This window comes from Cryptosporidium parvum, chromosome 2, assembly GCF_000165345.1.
Source record: "Cryptosporidium parvum Iowa II chromosome 2, whole genome shotgun sequence".
NCBI lineage: Eukaryota > Apicomplexa > Conoidasida > Eucoccidiorida > Cryptosporidiidae > Cryptosporidium > Cryptosporidium parvum.
The window spans coordinates 1-24,068 of record NC_006981.1 but is presented as its reverse complement, the minus strand read 5'-3'; the positions used below and the strand labels follow the sequence as shown (position 1 = coordinate 24,068).

The following is a 24,068-nucleotide window of genomic DNA, read 5'->3' as shown; positions in this document are numbered from 1 at the left end:
CTTATTCCCTTTAATTATTTAATCATTCTATTAATTTTTTAAATTATTGTAAACCATTTAAAAACATTTGTTAATTTTTTAAAAAATTCTGATATCTATTATTCAGTAATAATAACAATAATTATTAGTTTCAAAGCTCATTTTTTTGTTGATTTATTTTCTACATATTACTTTCCATATTTTTCTTTCAATCATTATATTATTTAATCTTATTCTTGAACTTAATATTATATAAATATATATACAACCCAAAATTTCTTTTTTTAGATGATGATTTTTTTTTCTCACCATTTTTGCATGACAAAATCCTTCAATTTAACTAGATTTAAAAAAAAGTTCTTCTTCACTCCTTCAAAGTTAATTAAATTGATTATTTATATATATATATATATAACTCCGATACCCTAATTGGCGCGCGCGCCAACATTAGGCTTGGCCATATATATTATTATTTTAAGGCAAATAATATATATATCGTTGAATTATTTAAAATGGATGGCGTCCCGTGTCAATGTCTGATAATAATAATTTATTATTCTGAATAGGTAAGGATTGACAGAAAAAGTGATAAATTATAAATAATAATATTTGGAATCCAAAATTACAAAATATTCTATTGAGGCAGAAATCTCAACTCCTCATAGAAATATAATATAATGAGTTTCAGGTCATATTTGACAAAATTATGGAATTCTTCTGCTTTTGGCTTCATTAATCCATATCTTCTTAATATTAATAAACCAAGAATTAATTCTATTAATGATCTTCCAGAATTATTTGAAAATGATAGACTTGATTATTGGGTTAGTAAATTATCTTTAGCTATAGAAGATGAAGAAAAAAGATCAATATATAGAAATGAAAGATTTTGTATTTATAGACCTCTTATTAAAACACTCTGGAGACCAACACTTGAAGCTCTTTTACTCAGATTATGTTTTGATATATTGGTCATTCTATCATCCATTTTTTTATCATATTTTTCAACCTCTTCTTCAACTATTAATGCAATCATCTCTTCATTATATATGTTTTCAACCGTATTATTCAAATCATTCTTTGACTGTCATTCAAGAATAATTGTATCTAGACTTTGTGTTCGAATTGAAGGTTCACTTATATGGATTGCACTTGATCGAGTTATTAGGCATAAAGAAATGTATCCAGAATTACCTTTATCTACTACTTTTATGATAGAATCTTCAAAAAAACCTTCATCTTGTAGAAAATCTCTTCTATTAAGACAAAATGAAGTAAAATTTTCTAATAGTAACGCTGCAAATGAATCATCAAATATATTTAATTTAATAATTGGTGATGCTGCTGCTATTGAAATATTTTTTGGTGTATTTGTTGATTTATTATCATTACCAATCAAATTAATTATGTCATGGTATGTATTATCAAAAGTACTTGGAAGTTCTTCAGCTTTACCGACTATATTATCTTTTTGTATTATGTTTGGATTAAGTTTCTTATTTGAAATTATTGGTGCATTCAATAAAGAACCTTTTATGGTTAATAGAGATAAAAGAATTGATAGATGTCATGAAATTCTTAGTGATATGAGATTTGTTAGACTTACTGGTTTAGAAGATGTTGCTATCTCTAGAGTTACCAAATCTAGAGAAGAAGAACTTTATTGGAATAAAAGAAGATTTATATATAGTCGAATTGCTGCTTTTATTGATTATCATTTAAAAGTTTATTCACAATATATACTATTTATGCTATCAACTTTTTATTTAATATATTATTCTGATGGTAAAAGTAATTTTGCATATACAGGTGCTTCTTCCCTTCAAATACTTATGCAACTTTCATCCAAAATTAGAAGTCTTCCAACTAATATTATTGAAGGTATTGTTTCTATTCAAAGATATGAAAATTTCATTGCAAAGCATCCAATTGAAAGAAGAAAGTACTCCAGTGATAATAATAGGTCAAAATTCAATAAGAATAATAATATTAATAATAATAGTAGTATTAATCACTTTAGACTTAATGATTCCATTAAAATGAATTATAATTGTGATAATAATAATATTAATAATAACCATAATAATCGTAATAATCATCATAATCATGATAATAATAAATTCTCCAATTTAAATAATGGAATTTCATCTTCAAATATATCTTCATCAATATCCGAATCTGCCATAGTTTCAGTATCATCTTTTGTTTCAAAACATATAAACATATCAGAAACAACTTCTCTTATTGGAAGAGAATCTTATAGTAGAATAGATGATGAAGATGAAGAAGACGATGAAGAATTATCACATTTACCAGGTATATATAATACAAATATGAATTCAGATTTTTCAAATAATAATTTCCCTTTAAATTTAATGGTTTTAATTGAAAATGGTGTATTTACTTGGAATAGTAAACCATATAATGATTCTTTCACAAAATCAACTTTAAGAAATATTAATATATCATTAAAGTTAAGAGAATGTATTTTCCTTGTAGGAGAACCAGGCTGTGGAAAATCTTCTCTTATTAAAGCAATACTTAATGAAATTAGACCATCAGCATCAAATATTTATGTTAGACCAAGAGAAACAAATTCCATTATATCTTATTCACCACAACTTCCATGGATTCCTAGTGGTAGTGTTAGATCAGCAATTTTACTTGGAAGAGAATGGAATCGTGAAAAATATGAACTAATTGTTGATTGCTGCCAACTTAAAGAAGACTTTTCATCTTGGCAACGTGGTGATCTTAGAGTTGTAGATGAAGGTGGATGTTCATTAAGTGGTGGACAAAGAGCTAGAATTTCTTTAGCTAGAGCTTTATATTCTCTTCCAATAAGATATTCAGCTTTTTCCAAGAACAAATTTTATATAGATTCTGAAAATCCTCAACAATTTGAGTCCTTACTTTATTTATTTGATGATGTATTTGTCAGTGTTGATCCAAAAGTTGGATTCCAAATATTTAATCGATTATTTGGACCAAATGGACTTTTATTAACAGTTTCTTCTATTGTTACAATAAGTATTGATAGCCTTCATCATTATATGGCAAATATTCAGCATTTATATAATAATGATAAGAATTTGATTGATAATATGAATAGTAATTCCCTTTCTTGTTCAAATGAGCAGAATTTATCAACAATACCTAAATCATGCTCAAATTCATCATCACCTTCTTCTTTATCTTCATCACCAATCGATAATAACTCATCATTTTATGAAGCTTTGAATTACAATGGATTCAAATTTAATGTTTGTGTATTAAATGATGGTAAAGTAGAATGGAGTGGATCTTATTCTGATTATCTTAAAGAATCAAGAAATATATTACTTGATCAAGAATTAGTAGGAGATGATCTTGTTCCAAATACACCATATTTTAAAGGTATTGAATTAGAATCTTTAAATTTAAATGATGATTCAAATAATACTGATAATCAATTTACTGAGCTTTTAAATTCCAGAGAAGGTGAAGAATTTAAGGATCAGAATAATAATATAAGGAGCAGATTTTCATTTTCATCTTATTTTTGGTACTTTAAATTGATTGGACCAAAATGGATGATTGTTTTTACTTTAGGATGTGTAATAAAAGTTATTATTGATAAAATTCTTGAGCTGTTATATGTAAGCAGATCAAGTCAGATTCAAATTACAGAATCATATCTTTATAGATTCTGTTTTAATGCTACTTTGGCAGTATTAATTGAAAGTATTATAAGTTTAATTATATATATTGGTGAAGCTATTGGTGGTATTGAAGCTGCAAAAAAATCTCATGAAATCTTTCTTAATAAGATTGTATATGCACCATTTTGGTTCTTTTATATCAATTCAGTTGGTAAGATTTTAAGTAGATTCAGTTCTGATATGCTTGCAATTGATAATTGTACAATAAGAAGAATTACAGCAGTAATTTTACCATTAATTTCATTATTATTCAATATTTCATATGTTTCATTTATAGTTCCACTTACTTTACCGTTTGAGGTTATTTTAATAATTTTCATATTGAGATATATTGGGGACAGGCTTTTATTGACATATAGAGATGCACAAAGATGTGCATTATTAGCTCTTTCACCATTATGTAGTATATTTTCAGAATGCTTAAGTGGAGGAGCAATCATCAGAGCATTTGATGCTGAAAGAGTTTATTTGGATAAATGTGCAAGTTTTGTTGAAAAGCTTCAAAGAGCAAGATTTCTTCAACATTGTGCATGCCAATGGGCGGGCTTGCGCATGCAGCTTTTAACAGCTCCTTTAACATTAATAGTATCAATAATTGGTATAATATCCCCATCATATAAAGCAATTTTGGCCTTGCCTTTAACTTATACAATAAGCTTTGCTGAAAATATTAATGAGATAATTTTTAGATTAATAAGTTTAGAGAAGGATATGTGTTCAGTTGGACGTATTTATGAATACGTACATTTACTTGATGAAGATAATAAAGCTCATCCACAGACAATATTAGAAGACTCAGCAATACCTGATACAAGACAAGGTATCTTAATATCAGATTTGGAAGTGAGATATCGTCGTCCGGATTATAAAGTGAATGAATTAAGAACTTCTTCATCAAAAATTCAAGATGAAGCTCAATCTTGTTCAGATTTAAATAAGATTTATTATCCACCAACTTTAAAAAATATTAATGAATTTGCAGGCCCAAATGATCATATCGGAATAGTGGGTAGATCAGGGAGTGGAAAATCGACTTTTATTATGGCACTTTTTGGATTTATACCAGCAACAAAAGGAAATATATACTTGGATGGAGTACCCATGAACCAAATGCCATCTTCAACCAAAAGAAAGATTGTTGGAGTTCTTCCTCAAGTTCCTTTGATTTTAAAAGGTTGGACAGTTCGTGATTTTCTAGATCCAGAAGGTCAGAGATCTTCGGAAGATTTGTGGGAAGCTTTACGTATTTGCTGCTTATCTGGTACAATACGGTCATTACCAGGTGGAAAAATGTTGGATACTGTTTTAGTTCCAGATGCAAATATAACAACTTCAACAACTGTAGAAAATAATAAAAAGAAAAAAAATAATTTAAATAGTGATGATTGCCATGATTCTATAACGAGTCTGGTTGCAAGATATTTATCGGATTCTCAACTTAGATATTTGTCATTAGCAAGACTTGTAGTAAATGCAAGAGATTATAGATTAATTCTTGTTGATGAGCCACCTCCAGATACTTTTGAGGATCAAACAAGTGCGAGATCTTATGTGCCAGTACATGAATTATTAAGAACATACTTTCCACATTGTACTGTTTTTGTTGTTGCACACCATGCAGCTTCGCTTCAGAATTGCAATTCAATTTGGGTACTTGGTAATGGTACTATTGAAACTGTAATACATCCAAAAGGTATAGTTAGCCAGAAATATCTTGCTGGGTTATTAAAGAATAACTGATACATTTAGCTAGGTACAGCTATTAATATTATTTGATGATAGTGCCATTTGATTCATTAACAGTTGGTTTAACAAATAATCGATTAAAAGTGGCTACTTAATATTCTTAATTATTACATTAATTTGTAGAGTTAGTTATATTGTTCATAATTTATTTTTATTTTTCATTGTGGAGTGGAATGGAGTGGATATAGTTTTAAAATTGAAAATTATATTGCTTATCATTTTCATTATTAAAAAAGGTGAATTACCAATCATGAGATTTAATTTAATAATTTTTTGAGCTATTATTGTTATTTTGATTTTTTTATTTTATTTAGCCAGCTTTAATTCTTTCATGTATTTAACCACGAATTGTAAATTTTAATGATCATAACGCATTTATTATCTTGTTTGGCCAAAAGTTTGCAAGTTAAAAAAATCAATTAAGTCTTTTGACTAATTTAACAAAGAAAAACCATTTATATTCTTTATTCTTCTTATTTTATTACCCATTTTTTTTTTTAATGCCACTATTTGACATGTGCAATTAAAATTACATGCGGCGCCAATTTCCATGAGTAACCTATTGAGTTTTGGCGGTAAAATTGTGATGGCGGTAGTATATATATAAATATTATATGTAATTATAATTGATAAATATAATTATTAATATATAATTTATTTACGCATATAATAAATACATATTTATATTATATATATATATATATATATATATATATATATTTATTTATTTATTTATTTATTTTTGTGAAGTAATATTTGAAATTCGTATCAAGATCGAAAAAAAATTACGAGGGGAAAAGGTTTCCCTCATAAATTTCTAAAGTTTGGGATTGTTTCCCTTAATTGATTTCTGAATAATAAATTATTGCAATAAATATATAATCCAATTTTGCTGCTAACAAGTTAGCACACTGAATAATTTCAAATATTTGATCAGAATAAGATATTTCACACGATAATATTTTTATCTTTATTCTTGTATCACAATAACTGGTTACTTTAATTGCTCACCATTTTGTAATATAATACACTGGGATATCAAAAGAAGTGATATAAATTGACTTCTTGAAACATAAATATTTATTTGATATTGCATAATATTAAGCATTTTCTATTGATCAGGTAATTGGCTTCTTCAAATTCTTAACTGAAAAAAAAAGACGGACAATTGTAAAATGTCTATGATCATCTTCAGTTAAAAATTAATCCATTATACTGAATAATAAAAACTTTAATTTGAGGAAATATTCCCATTATCACATAATATAATGCGTATAATATATATATATAATAGGAATTTATGTATTTGTATACATAATATATTCGTTTAAAGTACTATATATTCAAGGAAATATACCTGTTTAAACTTTTATCCAGTTTTGGAATAATTTGACCAATTGAATATAATTAATTCTTGAGTGAAGTTAAGTTTTAAGACTTAACTGATTAAATATTAATTTGAGAATATATTATAAAATTTGAATATTTGGAATTAATGTCAAGCTTTTTCCAGTTGTTATGGCTTTCACAATGGAGTAGATATATCACTAATGGAAATTCAAATCCTGGATATCCTTTACTTTTTCATGGAGACTCACCTTTAATTTGGATATATAGATTAAGAGAATCATTTTCAAAAAATAGAAACCATTTCTGGCTTCCATTATTGCAAGTATATGGAAGATCAATTGTAAATGTTCTATTTTTGAAGCTTATTTTCTTATTTTCTTGTAGTCTATGCTCGATAGTTTTCACTCAAACAGTCTCAAATAACAAAAGTATTAGAGCCTTGAATTCCTGTATATTTCTTGTCTCAGCTTATTTAATAAGGTCAGTAATTGATGCACATGCAAGGCTTTACCTTGCGAGAGTGACAATGAGGCTTGAGTCAGGCCTGACGGGGATCATCTTTTATAGACTTTTATCTGGACGTGGATCCGAAAAGTCAAGAGAGCAAAAGCACAATGAAAACGCTGTAAGTGTTGATTTACATGAGATTCCTAGTAAGATCCGGCTTGAAATTGAGGGAGATGAAGATTCATCATCGAATAGTAATGGATTCATAGCTTTTAAAAAATTCTTAGACTCTTCAAGAGGAAGAAATGAGCTTGAGAAAATAACCTATAGTAAATCAATTAGATACCTTCTTGCAGATCCAGATGTATTCAGTATGTTAGTTGGCGATATATCAGCAGTACAGCTATTTTTGAATTCCTTGATAGACTGTATTCTTCTTCCAGTGAATATTTGGATAACCTGGAAGTTACTTTCAAAGCAGGTTGGACTCATAGCAGCTTTACCTGGTATTATAACATTTTTGTTCTTCTTTATTTCAAGCTTTGGATTTCAAGTACTTGGAACTGTATATAAGGCACCATTTATGGAGTATAGAGATCAAAGACTATCGGTTTGCCATGATATTCTTGGGATTCTTCGAGTTATTAGAATAATGGGAGCTGAAGATCTGGCTTTTGATAAAATTATGAAGAGTAGAAATATTGAAACAGCATTAAACCGTAAGCGCCTTGTTAGGACTCAGTTTGGAAGCTTTCTTGAATACCATACTCAAAGAGCTACTCAATTGATTGTATTCATTATTTTCTACCTTTTTATTGGAACATCTTTGAACCTACCAGCAGCTCTTGCTTCAATACATATACTCCATTCCCTTGCATCACCACTTAGGGGAATTCCTGTAACTTTTATTGAAGGCCTCATTTCACTTTTGAGAATTCGTACTTTTATTTCTTCTCATCCTGATAATTATTTTGAATATTTTTCAGAAGATGATGATACTAGTACTGATTGTGAATTTACTGGAGCAATTGACTTTTCAAATTTAAAGAATCCAGCTCAAGAGGAAGTAAGCAAATATTCCAATAAAGTTATGTGTTTTAAGCAGTTTTGCAAGTCTTCTGATGGTATTTCTATAGATGACCAGTACTTAAATAATTCAAATAATTCCTTCATTTATGAATGCCACCGAATTATTAAGTCACACCTATGCAATCCAGAGAATTCTCTCAATACTCTAGGAAAATGTGTTATTTTCACTGGATCATCAGGATGTGGCAAAACTTCCGTCATTAACTCAATTCTTGAATGCAAAGATAATGACCTTTGTTACGCTTACTCAAGCCAAACATCTTGGATTCCTCAAGGCACTGTCAGATCTGCAATATTATTTGGAAAACCTTGGAATGAAGAACTCTACATGCTGGTTACAGGCATTTGTCAATTGCAACATGATTTTCAATCTTGGAAGGATGGTGATCTCAGGGTCATTGATGAAGGAGGCACATCCCTTAGTGGAGGACAAAAAACAAGAGTAGCCCTAGCGAGATGCCTCTACCATCAGAGTGAAGCTGCCATTTTCCTATTTGATGACATTTTTCTCAACCTTGACCCAAATGTAGGCTCCAAAATATTTTCCAGGCTCTTTGGACATAAGGGTTTCCTTAATAGCCCATACTCTAGAACCATTCTCTCAATTGACCTTACTACTCTCTTATATTTCATCAACAATCAACCAGAGAATAGCTTAACTAACATCCAAATTGTGCACCTTAACAATCATGATATATTCTTTTCAGGCTCTCTAATAGAATACCAAACACTTATTAATAATAATTCTAGACCAAACATCAACAATTCATTAGAAGTTAACAACTTTGTATGCAACAATGATGTGGAAAAGCAAAATATTTCGCCGGTATGCGCACAGGGCATAGATTGCATGCAAGAAAATTTGCATGAATCCACATGCAACTCGGATTTGGCGCCAAACAATTTAAATAAAATGAATTTAGAGTTTCACAATAAATTAGAATCAAGGTTAACAGACAATTCAAATGATATTAATGAGGAGCTAGATGTAATACACCGCATTAGCCACCAGATATCAGCTCTTCAGAGTAAAAATATAAGTATAGAAAGCTTTCATTCAATTACCGGAACAACACCTACGTCATCTGGAACATGTACCAGTCCATCAACTTTGAATAACAAGGTTTCATTAACACTAACTTCTTCTAAAACATTTTATAAACCTGTAAGCCTGCCAGCAGACTTGGTCTTGGAAACTGAGATAAGCCCAGGGAAAAGAAATACTCTTGAAATTTATTGGTGGTATTTTTCTCTAGTTGGAAGAGCATGGTGCATAGTGTTACTCATTTCTTGTATATTAAAATCAGTGTTTGACCGTTACTCTGACACATTTATCAGTTATAATGATTCCAGTAATAATCCAAATTTTATTTGGATTTACACATTTATTGTACTTTTCCAAGGACTTCTTTGCGCTCTACTTTTTATTGGAGAAGCTATTGGAGGTGTGAAGGCTTCCAATATTGCCCATAACAACTTAATTCGTCAGATTCTCTTTTCTCCATTTTGGCTTTCTGATTCAACCCCAACTTCATATCTAATGAACAGACTCAGCACAGATATGTTGGTCATGGACGAGAGTCCTTTGAAGAAAATTGCCTCAGTAATTGTTCCATCAATCGATTTCTTGATCCAAATCTCAATATTAAGCTATGCAGTACCGTATTCATTACCAATAATATTAATGGTTACCTTTATGACGTATAAAATTGTTTGTCAACGTTATATTTCTACTTATATTAGGGCACAGAAAGTTGCTCTTTCCGTTCTTTCTCCAATGTATGGCCTCTTTTCTCAGCTAATTAATGGCATTGTGGTTATTCATGCCTTTAATGCTCAGAGACATCTCCTTAACCAGTTCTTACTTCAGATTGAACATCTTCAACGAATAAAGCTACTTCAACATATTGCAAGTCAATGGGCAGCTATTAGGCTTCAGTTATATACTCTTCCTTTGATCATTTTTATTCTATTTATACCAGTTGAAAGCAATTGGAGGTATCTTGCTTTACTTTACTCTTTATTGATATCAGATACTACGGGCGTAATTACATACAGATTTGCGTCCATGGAAAGAGATATGTGTAGTAGTGAAAGGATTTTTTCTTTAATATCAAATGGATCAAAACCAGGTACCGAAGTCAATAGTGATAATAACAGCTTCAATGGAAGCTCAAAAACCACCATTGAAAACTCTACCAAATCATCCACTAATAACAATAGAGAAGATGATTTTAACAATCGAACTTTTTATACTAATAATACACTAATTCAGAATCCGAATCCAAATCCAAATCCAAATCTAAATCAGGTTACCACTGGTAATAGTAATTATACTTATAGGAGATTTGATTCAGTAGAGATTGAGGAAATTAATGATGATCTATTCTTTGTCATAGATTATAGATTTAATAGCTTTGGCAAGAAGAAAATCGTTTTGGAAAATGAAAATATGAGTCATAAGCTTTTGAGTGGGATCTTTAAGTCCGATTCAAAGCGTACAGGAGTCAAGATTATGGATCTAGAAGTTGGATATAGTGATATTATGGGTACATCTTATAGTGTAGTTTTGGATGGTATAAATATTAACGTTCAACCTTTCGAGAAGATTGGTATTGTAGGAAGAACAGGATCTGGAAAATCTACCTTAATCCTGGCCCTCCTTGGTCTGGTTAAGTATACCAAAGGCCAAATTCTTCTGGACGAAACACCAATTTCCATGCTCTCTATCAAAGAAAGAAGGAGGATTATTGGAGTTCTTCCCCAAATACCTTTACTTCTAAAAGGTTGGACTATCAGAGACTTCCTGGACCCGTACGAGGAACTTACTGATGGTGAAATTTTGCTAGGATTGGATAAATGTTTACTTGACCCTATTTTTATTAATGAAGTGAAAAATAATCTTTATTCTAATGCAGGATCTTTATCAGGATCACAACTCAGGTACCTTTCTATAGCTAAGCTGGTAATACACTCAAGACAATATAGAATGGTTCTAATTGATGAGCCTCCTCCGAACACAAATGGAGATCAGGGACTACAACAAAGCATAAGTAGAATTCTAGCTACTCACTTTAAGCATTGTAACATTTTTATCGTTGCTCATCATGCAGAGTCTATTAAAGATTGTGACAATATATGGATTCTAGCTCAGCAAAACATTGTCAAGTCAATCCACCCTAAAAGTATCCCCACGCAAAACGAACTTGCTCAGATTTTAACAAGCTATGAATAACAGCTATATTTAAAGTATCTCAAAAAGCATAAACTACTTTCTCTTTATTCTGTTACCATATTAAAGCTTGATAATGTTTGAAACCTCATCCGTTTTCTGTATGTTTACATGCATTTGGCAACTTATATTATATACATATATTCACACTTATAGCCTAATATAAATTTATATTCAAACTTTCATTTTTTTATGATTCTTTCTTGATCCTTAATTCTCCTCCCCCTAATATTTCTATTATTATTATTTATTACACACTGGCGCCAAAACTCCCCGGTATCGAATTTCTGACCGGTAATTTACCGTTTTGGCGCCACATATTAATTATTAATGGTTATTATTTGACTATAGAATAAATATTAAATAGTAAACATAGAATTTTAAATAATTAAATGAAAATAATAAAAAAGTTATTATTAATTATAAATATCTGTCTCGTGTCGTGAATGACTAGATAAATTAAGTATTGACAATATAAGAGGACAAGTGAAATCGATTAGGAGGAATTTGATGTAAGAGATTATTTAATTATTTAATTGGATATAAAGGAAGAAATTATTTTGTTTCCACAATAAATCATCTTTTTAATAAGATAGTGTTTAATTTGAGTTCAAACTACAGGTAGTATTACGAGTAATTTGATTTTACAAATCACTCTATCAGAGGAAAGGAAAGTTTCTATTAAATAATTCATATTGGTCTACTTAGAAAAAAATACTATTCAAGGCTAATTTGATATATTAATTGATATTACTGATAATTATCCAAAATGTCTGGAGATAAGAAGCTTTATGTCCTGTTTGAAAGTGCAGCAGGTTATTTATTATGTATTATAGATAATTGGGAAGAAATTGGTCAAGTAACTGAGTCAGTTATTGAAGTATGTGCAGATCCTATGAGATTTGGCCAAGTTGCTCAATTCTTTGCGTTCTTTCCCTTTCAAACAGCAGAAATGGCATTAGAAAATATGAAAGAAATTCAAAATGGTAATGCAACTGAAGAACTGAAGACTTTTTTAATACAAAATTTGCCAAAAAAGGTAAAGAAATATAATTTAGGTGTTGGAGATGCATCCCTTGGTAAAACATTATCTGATCAGGGATACCCTGTTGTTATTGATAAGAATATTAATGAATTATTAAGAGGTATTAGAATTCATTTTACAAGAATTGTTAAATCTTTTGATTCATCTATTGGAGATTTACATAAATTCCAAGTTGGTCTAGGTCACAGTTTTAGTAGAAATAAATTACAATTTGATCCTAATAAACAAGATAAATCAATTGTACAGTCTATTGCTTTAATTGATAGGCTTGATAAAGACATTAATTTATTTTCAATGAGATGTAGAGAATGGTATTCATGGCATTTTCCAGAATTAGCTAAAATTATTACGGATACTGAGAAATTCTTAAAAGTTGCCGTTTTAATTGGTGATAAAGACAAATTTGAGGATAATGAAGAAACTAGAAAGAAAATCTCAAAAATTGTTGATGATCCTAGTTTAGAAGAAGACATTTTTTCATCTATTCTTATTAGTATGGGTCAGGATATTACAGATAATGATATGAATATGATTAAGAGTCTTGCAAAACAATTAATAGCATTATATAAGCAAAGATCGCATTTAATCGATTATCTTAATAATAGATTATATAATGTTGCTCCAAATCTACAGAGTTTATTGGGGGATACATTAGCTGCAAGATTAATTGCTCATTCTGGTAGTTTAGTTAATTTAGCAAAAAGTCCAGCATCCACAATTCAAGTATTAGGTGCTGAAAAAGCATTATTTAGAGCTTTAAAGAGTAAGGGTAATACTCCTAAGTATGGCTTACTTTTCCAATCTACTTATATTGGTAAAGCATCACAAAAGAATAAAGGTAGAATATCCAGATACCTAGCAAATAAATGTTCAATAGCAGCTAGAATAGATAATTTCTCAACAGTTAATAATAATATATTTGGTGAGAAACTTAAACAACAGGTTGAAGATCGCCTTAAATATTTATCTGAGGGTATATCTCCACCAAAAAATATTGATATTATGAGAGAAGCTATATCTGAGAATCAGGATATATTAAAGAATACAATTTCAAACCAATTAGATTCAGATAAAAAGAAGAAGAAGAAGAGAAAGAGTCATGAAAGTATTCAAAATGAACAGGACGAAGATGATCAACAAGAACAAATGAGGGACAATGATGAATCATCTGAAAAGAAGAAGAAGAAGAAAAGAAAGAGTTCTGGTAAAGGTGATGATGAATAATTTCAGAGCTTTGTGACTACTTATATATACCTTTTCTTTAATATAAAGGAAATGTTTCAATTGTTAATATATAAAAGCTGATAAAAATGAATATATTTGTTATATATTTTGATTTAATATTCGCAAATTAATCTATTTCTTTCCTAATTAACACTGGAAGATTATGTATAGAAACAAAATCTGACCTTATATTAAATGACAATATTTAATCTTTTCCTGATTAATAGTGTTAAAGATCGTCAATCTAGAGTAATGCTTTGAAGTACTTTGAAGTGATGATGTATATGTATTTGCTACATAAGACCGGATATACGCTCTAAAAAAGCAAATAGTCGGGATGAAATATTTTTCCACCGAGATCTCTGATCATTGTATTTCAACGTTTAACTCAAGATGACTTTTTATAAGTCTTTTAGATTCTTTCCATTTTGTTACAATATAATAACTATATTTTATTTTCCTATTGCTTGTTGCTTGTCCTTTACTCCTCGTTCCTAAACTTTTCTTTATCCAAATTGCTCTCTTTTTTTTTGCATGCATTTCAAGTTGTCAAGTGCTAAAGCTTGCCGCCAATTCTAATTTCTAATTTAAACACGTGTGGGGCGCCAAATTTTAATAATAAATATTAAATCAATATGTGATAGAGGGGAGAGGTGGAGGGTGATAGGGGGCAGGATAGGGTATTTTTAGGGTTTTGGATTTGGTGGTTTTCGCCTGTAAGAACGCTTTTTACAACATATATTTTATTATAACTCCCAGATTTATTATTGACATTATTAGGAAGATAGAAAGTTGAAGCTGTGTGAGTACTAATAAAATATTAAGGGTAAAGGTGTTAGGTGTGAAGAAGGCAAAGGGTGGTGGATATAAAGAAGAAAATTGAGCTACAAATAATAGAAACTAACAAAAATGAGGGAATTGTCAATAATTTCTTTCAATGTAAATGGTTTAATATCATTCACAAAAAGAAGAGGTTACACAGAATCAAATTTTTCTAAATTACTTGATAACATATGCGTAAACGATGAAGTTACCAGTGCTAATCTAAATGTGAAGAGCCCAGACATAATATGCCTTCAAGAATGTAAAATGAGCTTTGGAGATGATTTAAACAACTCAATAGGATGTCCTGGAAATTATGAATCATATTTTTCACTTGCTGAAAATAATAAAAGATATAGCGGAGTTGCTACTTATTGTTCAAAAAAAACTATGGTAATTGAGGCGGCAAAGGGGTTTTCTTGGCTAGAATCAAATCCATGTCAATTTGACATAAACCAAATGATTCAAACAGAAAAATTGCAAGAAATTGAATCCGATATTTCTAAAATTAAAGATAAATATGGGATATCTATATCTGAAATAGATGGAGAAGGTAGATGTGTAATTACTGATCATAAACAATTCGTATTGCTAAATTTATATGTTCCTTTACTAAGAAGCAAAGCTGAAGAAAAGGAAGAAAAGGAAAAAGAAGAAGTTATGTTAAAAGAAATTCAAAATCAAAATGAAACACGAATTGAACTATCAGAAACTGTTGATCCTGAGAGATTTAAATATAGACTTGCATTCCAAGAATATCTTAATTTATTATTACATGTACTTAAAAATGCATGCAAAAGAAATGTCATTTTGGCGGGAGACTTTAACATTATATTGGAAAAAATTGATTGTTATGATGATTGTGGGATACTCGACAATTGCAAATTGGCGCCATGTATGCTAACAAGCCCTAAGGAAATCTTTGAAACTTCCTCCTTTGCTAAAGCATATATGCATATGAGAAGGATGAATATTGAGATGATTAAAGGATATTGTTTGGTTGATGCATATAGACATTATTATCCAAGAACTAATAACAAATACACATGTTGGAGCCAAATGAATCAGTCTAGAATTAGAAATCAAGGAACTAGAATAGATTTATTTCTTATTTCAAAAGGATTAATATCAGAATCTATAAAGTGTGAGATACTTGATCACATATATGGTTCTGATCACTGTCCTATTTTACTAATTTTAAAGACGGGAGAATTTGAATCTTTGTATAATAATGAAAAAAGGAAGCCCCCTAGCATTTGTTCTAAGTACTTGCCTCAATGTAAGCAAAGACAAAGTACAATTAGTCAGTTTCTGACTTTAAGTAAAGTTGAAGTAAAAGGTCAAATTAATAAAACTATTAAAAGCCATGATTTTAAGATAAATAATAAAATCTCTTTAAATCATCCCCAATGTAAACATGGAATCCCCTGTGTAAAAAAGAAGGTAACAAAGTCAGGTGTAAATAAAGGAAGACTATATTGGAGTTGTCCAAAATCTGACCAACAAAAATGTAATACGTTCTCTTGGATTGAAGAGACAAATTCTGATTGCAAAACTAATCACGATTTAAAAAATTTTGTAATTAGATAAAACCATAGTTTTTTTTTTAAATTTATATTTATAAATATCCCAATATTTTTTTTTCATAGCCCCACTATATTACACCCATTAGTGTACAAAATTTGTTTTAATAAAATCATAAATAGCCAAAACATCTTTAAACGTTGACAAATATCCAAAACTGATCCTAATTGACCCAAGAGGTTTACCAGCTAATCCTGCTGCCGGATCACTACAACTATTCTTAACTTCACTAGTAATTTGAATTTCTTCAAGAGTAAGGCCTAAATAATCTTGACATGCACCAGGATTACAAAAACATCCAGTTCTTAGATGAATATTACTATCTGATGCCATCTGTTCAACTTTAAAATAATGAACAAAAGTTCCATCAGGTTTAAGTAAATTGAAATTAATAATACCTCCAGTTGGAGGAGAAGCAAATCTTCCATAAAAATGTACAACATTACCACCAGAAAAGTGTCTTAATTGAGATAAAAGATTAAAAGTAAATAATGTCAAAGATGAAACATGTTTATTAATTTTATCCATACCAATAGATTGAAGCTTATTTAAACCATATTTAAGTGATACAATACTTAAAAAAGAAACGGTACCGTCTTCAAATTTTTCACTAGGATTTTCACGCATTTTACACCATCTAGAATCACAAGAAGCCATAACAACAGTTCCACCTCCAAAATAGAGTTTATTAAATTTATTAACTTGATCAGTTTTTGAAATTAATGCACCAAGTCCAGTAGGGTATCCAAACATTTTATAAAAAGAAATAACAACAAAATCAGCAGAATTTTCTGAAATATCTAATTTTTCAGTAGGTACCATTGCTGCAGCATCTAAAATAACCTTCCAATCACAATCATCTGATAATCCATATTTTTGTACCTGTTTTATCCATTTTAGTGGGTACTTTTCCCCAGAAAAGTTATCTTTACCTGGAAATGCGAATAAACATAAATTTTCACTTTTTCCATCCTTTTTTTCTTTATAATCCTTTTCTCTTTGAGCTAATATTTTTTCAATATCATTAAAAGATAATGCACGAAATTCAGCTCCTTTTGAAACAGCATATTCTCTTATTCCTAATACTGAATTATGATTTACTCTAGTATAGTAAAATTTACTTTGTTTTGTCCATGGAAAATCTTCGCCTATAAGTTTTAACCCACCAGTTGCTCCTCCAGTAAATATAATTGTATGGGTATCTTTACTTATATTAAAGAAGTTAAATAAAAGTTCTCTAGCTTCTGATAATTTTTTATTAGTAAGTTCAGCTGAAGGATTTCTACTATGAGCATTTCCATATGCATTATTAATGAAATCTGTATAAATCTCTTCCAATTGCGATTTTTGGTATAATCCAGAACCTGTATAATCCAAATATGTCTGTCCTTTAAATCTGTTTAATTCTACTCGTGATATTTCTTCCACTTGTTTATTATAATCATTTCCAAATTCTTTCAAAAAATTGGAATGAAGAATTTCATGTTCACTGCCATTGGCTGCATTATTCACAACTAAGAAATTACCTGCTAAACAAAAATGGATTAAGTTTGTCTTGATAGAAAGAAATAGTAGTAAAATTAACAAAATTCTCATTATTTCAATTTTATAACTAGTGCTTTTTTTTTGAGTAATTTCTAATTATTCAATAATTTTACTCAAGCTGCACTTCCTTGAAATGGTCACCTAGTTTATTTATTTACTATATAGAGACTAAAAATCTGTGATCTTTTTTAATTCGTCCTGTTGAATCTTACACTAATTAATTTCATTTTAAAAATGGTTTTTGGCGCCTAATACAATAAATTATATTATAAAATTTGATAAAGTAATACATAATAGCGGAAAATTATAAAAAAGTTATTGATGATAAATATTATTTATTCAATAAAATTGAGAGAAGAGTTTCTTAAAAAAATATTATCAAATTATAGTAAATTATTTCCCACGATCATACTTGCTTTTCTTTTTTATTTCAAAGCTAATTAATTTATACCCCACAACATATACACACACGCATTTAAATATTAATTCAATGGTAATTATTACCTTTTGCCTATTAAAATGCATGTTTTGGCGGCAAATTTCATTTTTAGCATTAAACTTTCCATATTAACAACTAATGAAGAATAGATTTCCGATTGTTTCCGTCTCCATATATTTATATTGCAATTTAATCGAATATAAAACTATTTACGACTGCAATTAAAGTAGAATCTTATCAAATTAAGAACATAATGAGAGTAAGAAAGAGAGGCACGGAGTAAAGTGCGTGACAAAATTCACTTAAATGACTAATCTCCATTAACAGTTTGTTCAATATCACACTGACCAATAGGCTAAACTACGTACGAGAATTCTCAAATAAACTAGAGAACATAGTTTGTTCCAAACTATCCAGATATCTGGCCTTTCTCTTTTCGAGAACTCGTATTGATAATAGTAATGACTATCAATAAGCCAAAAATGCCAAATTTATGGCGGTAAATCTGGTGAAATATTGCCAACTCGCATATAAGGGAGTCTAGGCTAGAGAATGGAAAATATAGCCTAAAGGTAGAGTGTGCTTTTCTTCTTATTTTGGTAAAAAATAACTAGAAATTGAAAGTGTGTAAATAGTTCTTAACTTTCCATTTTGAGTGAGTTTTTTTGGTGACTAAAATAATTAGTCGACCTCTTCAACAGTTGGACCATTAGATCCTGGCATACCACCTGGCATACCACCTGGCATACCACCTGGCATACCGCCTGGCATTCCACCTGGCATACCACCTGGCATTCCACCTGGCATACCGCCTGGCATACCACCTGGCATTCCACCTGGCATACCACCCTCAGCAGAGTAGATCTTCATCATGAGTGGATTCATATGAGTTTCAATCTCCTTTTGTTGATGTTCAAACTCGTCCTTTTCAGCAGTTTGGTTGTGCTCGAGCCAGTCAAGAGCATCCTTGATCTTCTTCTCAGCCTCATCAATTTCAGATTGAGAAAGCTTTTCCTTAACCTTTGGTTCTTGGATGGTGTTCCTCATGTTATAGAGGTAGTTCTCCAAAGAGTTCTTAGCCTCAATCTTAAGTCTGTTCTGCTCATCCTCACCCTTGTATTTCTCAGCATCATTAACCATACGTTCAATATCGTCCTTTGATAATCTACCCTTATCGTTAGTAATAGTGATCTTGCTGCTCTTACCAGTACTCTTATCAACAGCAGACACATTCAAGATACCATTAGCATCAATATCAAAGGTGACTTCAATTTGTGGTACACCTCTTGGTGCTGGTGGAATACCATCAAGATGGAACTTTCCGAGGAGATGGTTATCCTTAGTCATGGCTCTCTCACCCTCATAAACTTGGATCAAGACACCACTCTGGTTATCAGCATAAGTAGTGAAGACTTGTGTCTTCTTTGCTGGGATAGTTGTATTACGTTCAATAAGCTTGGTCATAACACCACCAGCAGTTTCTAAACCGAGTGATAATGGAGCAACATCCAATAATAAGAGATCCTGTACGGCAGAGGATTGCTCACCATTTAAGATAGCAGCTTGTACAGCAGCACCATAAGCAACAGCTTCGTCTGGATTGATTGCTTTGCATGGCTCTTTACCGTTAAAGAATTCCTGAATCAAGGCCTGAACCTTTGGAATACGTGTAGAACCACCAACCAATACAACATCATGTACAGATCTCTTGTCCATACCAGCATCCTTGAGTACTTTCTCAACTGGAGCTAAAGTTGCACGGAAGTAATCAGCGCAGAGTTCTTCGAATCTAGCTCTACTGATGGCAACTGAATAATCAATACCTTCATAGAGTGAATCTAACTCAATTGTAGCTTGAGTAGAAGATGACAAAGTTCTCTTTGCACGCTCGCATTGAGTTCTGAGTCTTCTTAAAGCTCTAGCATTTGTGGTTAAATCCATACCTCTATTCTTTCTCTTGAAATCTTGTACACAGAATTCTACGAGTCTGTTATCAAAATCTTCACCACCCAAGTGAGTATCACCAGCGGTAGCTTTAACTTCAAAAATACCATCTTCAATAGTTAATAATGATACATCAAAAGTACCACCACCTAAATCGAAGATCAATACATTTCTCTCGCCAGTTCCTTTCTTATCAAGACCATAAGCAATAGCAGCTGCAGTTGGCTCGTTAATGATTCTCATTACATTCAAACCAGCAATTGCACCTGCATCCTTTGTTGCTTGACGCTGTGAGTCATTGAAATAAGCTGGAACAGTAACTACAGCGTTCTTAATTTGGCGACCCAAGTATGCTTCAGAGATCTCCTTCATCTTTTGTAAAACCATAGCAGAAATTTCTTCAGCATGGAATTCCTTCTTTTCACCTAAGTAGTTTACACTGATGATTGGCTTGTCCTTTGGACCTCTAACTACTTTAAATGGCCAGTGAGTCATATCACTTTGTACTGCCTGATCATCAAACTTTCTACCAATAAGACGTTTAGCATCAAAAACTGTATTTTCTGGGTTTCTAGCAACTTGGTTCTTTGCTGCATCACCAATAAGACGCTCAGTTTCTGTAAATGCTACATATGATGGTGTTGTACGGTTACCTTGATCGTTTGGAACAATATCTACAGTATCGTTTCTCCATACACCAACACATGAGTATGTGGTACCTAAATCAATACCAATAGCTGGACCTTCAGATGATGTCATCTTGTTTTTTTGAATTTCGATAAGAATTTATTAAATCAGTTAAAATGAAATAAACTATTTATCTAGTGAGATGGGGTAACTTGTACTTATTTTTCAATCTTTACGAGACACATTGACTTTTCCCCTCATAAATAGCTGTGTCTATTATTTCTTATTCATAATTTGACATTATACTATTTATTTTTTACATTTTGATTAGTATTTGCCATTTTATACGTACTTAACAACTGACCATTATTCTTCATCATTTATTATATTTACATTTTCTTATATATTTTGATTATTTATTATTATTTTAAATATTATTGCGTCTCAGAATTACCGCCAAACCCCCTAATTTTTATTTAATGCGCAATTAATATATAAATTATTTTATACAAAGTAGTAACTCTCGATTTGGCGCCTAAACCCTTCAATTTTCTATAACATGGAAAAAAAATATTGCATATAATTTTCTCTAATTAGTATTTGTAGATTGAAATCGAATTAAAAATTGTACTTAAATTAAAATTTTTAATTATCAACTATTTCAAACTTCCCTCATGTAGCGTCCATTTTTTTTTATTGCGTTATATTTCCCACTACATTGTTTCCTTCTTCCTACTACTACTCTTCCCATTCTTTCTCTTATATTTTTCTTTCTTTCATTTCTTCCCCCTCTTATTCCTCATTTTCTCCCTTTTTTCCATTTACTTTTATCACTTTACTTTCCGAATAAATCAACTCCTCGTTTTCTTATAATAATAATTAATGTAAATATTTGACTTTAGCAGCTAACCGCCATGTTGTTGTTCATGCTTCGTTATTAAAATTTTGTCCACATTGATTGCATGCATTGCATGCAAAATTTGCAATGCAACTGTATATGAATGTTATAGGAATAAAGTTTAATTAATTCAATAGAAGAAAATAAATTACGTGTGTAAAGTATTAAATAATTACAATAATTTTTAAAAAAAATATAATAAAATGGTAAAATCAAGTTGTGATTGTAATTCACTACATAATATTTCTATTAATTAAAAAAAAAGGCCATTATTTTTAATAATTACAATAAAAAAAAAATAATACAACTTTTATTTAATAAAAATTCTAATAAAATAAAGTGAATATGGATCTCTCATCAATCAAATAATATTTTTACAGACTAATCAACAATATGATTATATTATGAAACTAATGCTTGTAAAATTAAATTTCATAGGAAAAAAATATTTTATTATAATATTACAAATTTTATAATATATACCTTTCACCATAGAATGAGAATTCACTATTAAGACAATTTACAAACATAAATTTAAATGAAAAAAGAAGAAAAATATACTCAAACTAACAAAAATCGTAAGTTTTTATAGCAAAAACTGTAATTAGTGTAAATTAACCAGCAAATAAAATTACTCAAGTATATCCAAGATTGGCGCCAAAAGTGCGAGAATTTCACATGACAAGAAAAAAATTTCCAATATAAAGAAATATATTGTTAAAGCTAAAACAACTTTCTTTCTTTCTTTTAAATGAGAAAGTAATTAAAAGAAATAAAAGGCAATTTCCTATTAATTTCTGTGTGAAATCGCAATTTTTTTTTTAATAAGAAAATTATTAATGATAAGTAATTAAACCATTTTAAAGAAATTAATAAAACAAAAAAAAAAATCCAACTATATTTATTTGAATGAATTCCTCATCTTTATAATATTAATATATACTCATTTACATATAAGTACTTTACAAATCTATTATTTATTAACAAAGTTGAAATATCACGATAATTAATGATATATGGTGCATACAACTAATAATGAATTCCAAGATTTTGATAAATATAGCAGTGCAATCGCACATCATACACAAAAAACAGTCTCTAGAATTATTAAAGAATGGTATTTATATACTTTAAAACAAAAAATATTATTAGAATTGGAATCATATGTGGGGAATAATAGAAAGAAAAAAATCAAATCAAAAATCTTAAGAGAATGGTTTGAACTCTCTATGAAACAAAAGTTAAATACTGTCAAAGAAGAATATATCTTAAACAAGAAAAATCAACAATTATTAAAAAATTCTTTACAATATTGGTATAAAGATCATTATTTAAACAAAAAAAATGAATTCAAAATATATTGTCATATTAAAAAATTCTATTTTTCTCATCTAATTAAACAAGTTCTTCAATTATGGTATTCTGAATTTATTAATCAAAGAAAAATTCAAAAATTTCAAAAAGATAAATTACAAAAAAAAATCTTTTTTCTATGGTATTATGAATATATCAATTTATTAACTATTAGAAATGAACTTGAAATCTCCAAAAAAAGAAGAATAATTTTTGGATATTTGGAATATATTCATTTAAAAAAGAAAAGAAAAGAAATTTTGAAAGAAAAATCTTATATTATTGAAAAAAATAAATTAAATAAATTATTCAATAATTGGATTATATTACTTCAATATTCTATGAATAAAAGATATACAATATTACAATGGCAAATAAATCTTTTAAATAATAAAATGTTACAAATTATTAAAGAATGGAAAATTATTATCTACAAAAAAAAACAAGACAAATTTAAATATCAATTTATTAAAACTAAATATGAAAATAATATTCAAATTTTTGTATTTAATCTATGGTATATATTAGCTCAAGAAAGTTATAGAGAAAAAACTATGCTAATTATTTCTGGATTATCAGCAAGACGACAATTATTAATGAATGGCTTTCATTCATTTAAACAATATCTTATACATCGAAAACAATCTAAAATATTAAAGGAAAAATCTTGTCTATTTTTAGCTAATTATGTTTTAATGGTATTTCAAAGAAATAGTAGTAATTATGCTAAACATAAAATTCAATTACAACATGCTACATATATTTTTCAAATCAATAATTTAAAAATATATTGGAAAAAATGGTTTGAATATATTAATTCTATTCGTATTTATAAATCAAAATCACAAATTCTTATTAATAATTATAATAAAAGAATTCTTGAAAAAACTTATAAAATTTGGAATTATGTATGGTTTAAAACTATTACTAATAAAATGATTATTGATTGTATTCAAACCAAAATTAATATTAATATTAAAGAAAAGTATCCTATTTTATGATTTATATATACCAAATCAAATCATTCCAAATTTTGGGAATAT

General features: G+C 29.3%; 7 protein-coding genes across 7 annotated transcripts; 5 read left to right on the top strand and 2 right to left on the bottom strand.

Annotated features, from left to right (window-relative positions):
* Window positions 1-656: 656 nt before the first annotated feature.
* cgd2_70 (ABC transporter, with 12 x transmembrane domains and 2x AAA domains) lies at window positions 657-5,420 on the top strand (the record flags this gene model as incomplete). The annotated part of the gene is made up of 1 exon (XM_625377.1): window positions 657-5,420. One exon carries the CDS (start codon window positions 657-659, stop codon window positions 5,418-5,420), a length of 4,764 nt encoding a protein of 1,587 aa, XP_625377.1.
* A 1,501-nt stretch (window positions 5,421-6,921) lies between these two features.
* On the top strand, window positions 6,922-11,547 carry cgd2_60 (hypothetical protein; the record flags this gene model as incomplete). The annotated part of the gene is made up of 1 exon (XM_001388148.1): window positions 6,922-11,547. One exon carries the CDS (start codon window positions 6,922-6,924, stop codon window positions 11,545-11,547), a length of 4,626 nt encoding a protein of 1,541 aa, XP_001388185.1.
* Window positions 11,548-12,313: 766 nt separating this feature from the next.
* Window positions 12,314-13,813, top strand: cgd2_50 (SIK1 nucleolar protein Nop56; the record flags this gene model as incomplete). The annotated part of the gene is made up of 1 exon (XM_625376.1): window positions 12,314-13,813. One exon carries the CDS (start codon window positions 12,314-12,316, stop codon window positions 13,811-13,813), a length of 1,500 nt encoding a protein of 499 aa, XP_625376.1.
* A 909-nt stretch (window positions 13,814-14,722) lies between these two features.
* Window positions 14,723-16,225, top strand: cgd2_40 (conserved hypothetical protein; the record flags this gene model as incomplete). The annotated part of the gene is made up of 1 exon (XM_625375.1): window positions 14,723-16,225. One exon carries the CDS (start codon window positions 14,723-14,725, stop codon window positions 16,223-16,225), a length of 1,503 nt encoding a protein of 500 aa, XP_625375.1.
* A 78-nt stretch (window positions 16,226-16,303) lies between these two features.
* cgd2_30 (cysteine desulfurase/selenocysteine lyase-like PLP dependent transferase superfamily protein) lies at window positions 16,304-17,815 on the bottom strand (the record flags this gene model as incomplete). Its single annotated transcript, XM_625374.1, has 1 exon — window positions 16,304-17,815. The coding sequence occupies one exon, from the start codon at window positions 17,813-17,815 to the stop codon at window positions 16,304-16,306; it is 1,512 nt and encodes a 503-aa protein (XP_625374.1).
* A 1,069-nt stretch (window positions 17,816-18,884) lies between these two features.
* On the bottom strand, window positions 18,885-20,933 carry cgd2_20 (heat shock 70 (HSP70) protein; the record flags this gene model as incomplete). Its single annotated transcript, XM_625373.1, has 1 exon — window positions 18,885-20,933. A coding segment is annotated over one exon (2,049 nt), but the record flags the coding sequence as incomplete, so codon positions are not given.
* Window positions 20,934-22,688: 1,755 nt separating this feature from the next.
* cgd2_10 (hypothetical protein) lies at window positions 22,689-24,026 on the top strand (the record flags this gene model as incomplete). Its single annotated transcript, XM_625372.1, has 1 exon — window positions 22,689-24,026. One exon carries the CDS (start codon window positions 22,689-22,691, stop codon window positions 24,024-24,026), a length of 1,338 nt encoding a protein of 445 aa, XP_625372.1.
* Between the last annotated feature and the right edge of the window lie 42 nt (window positions 24,027-24,068).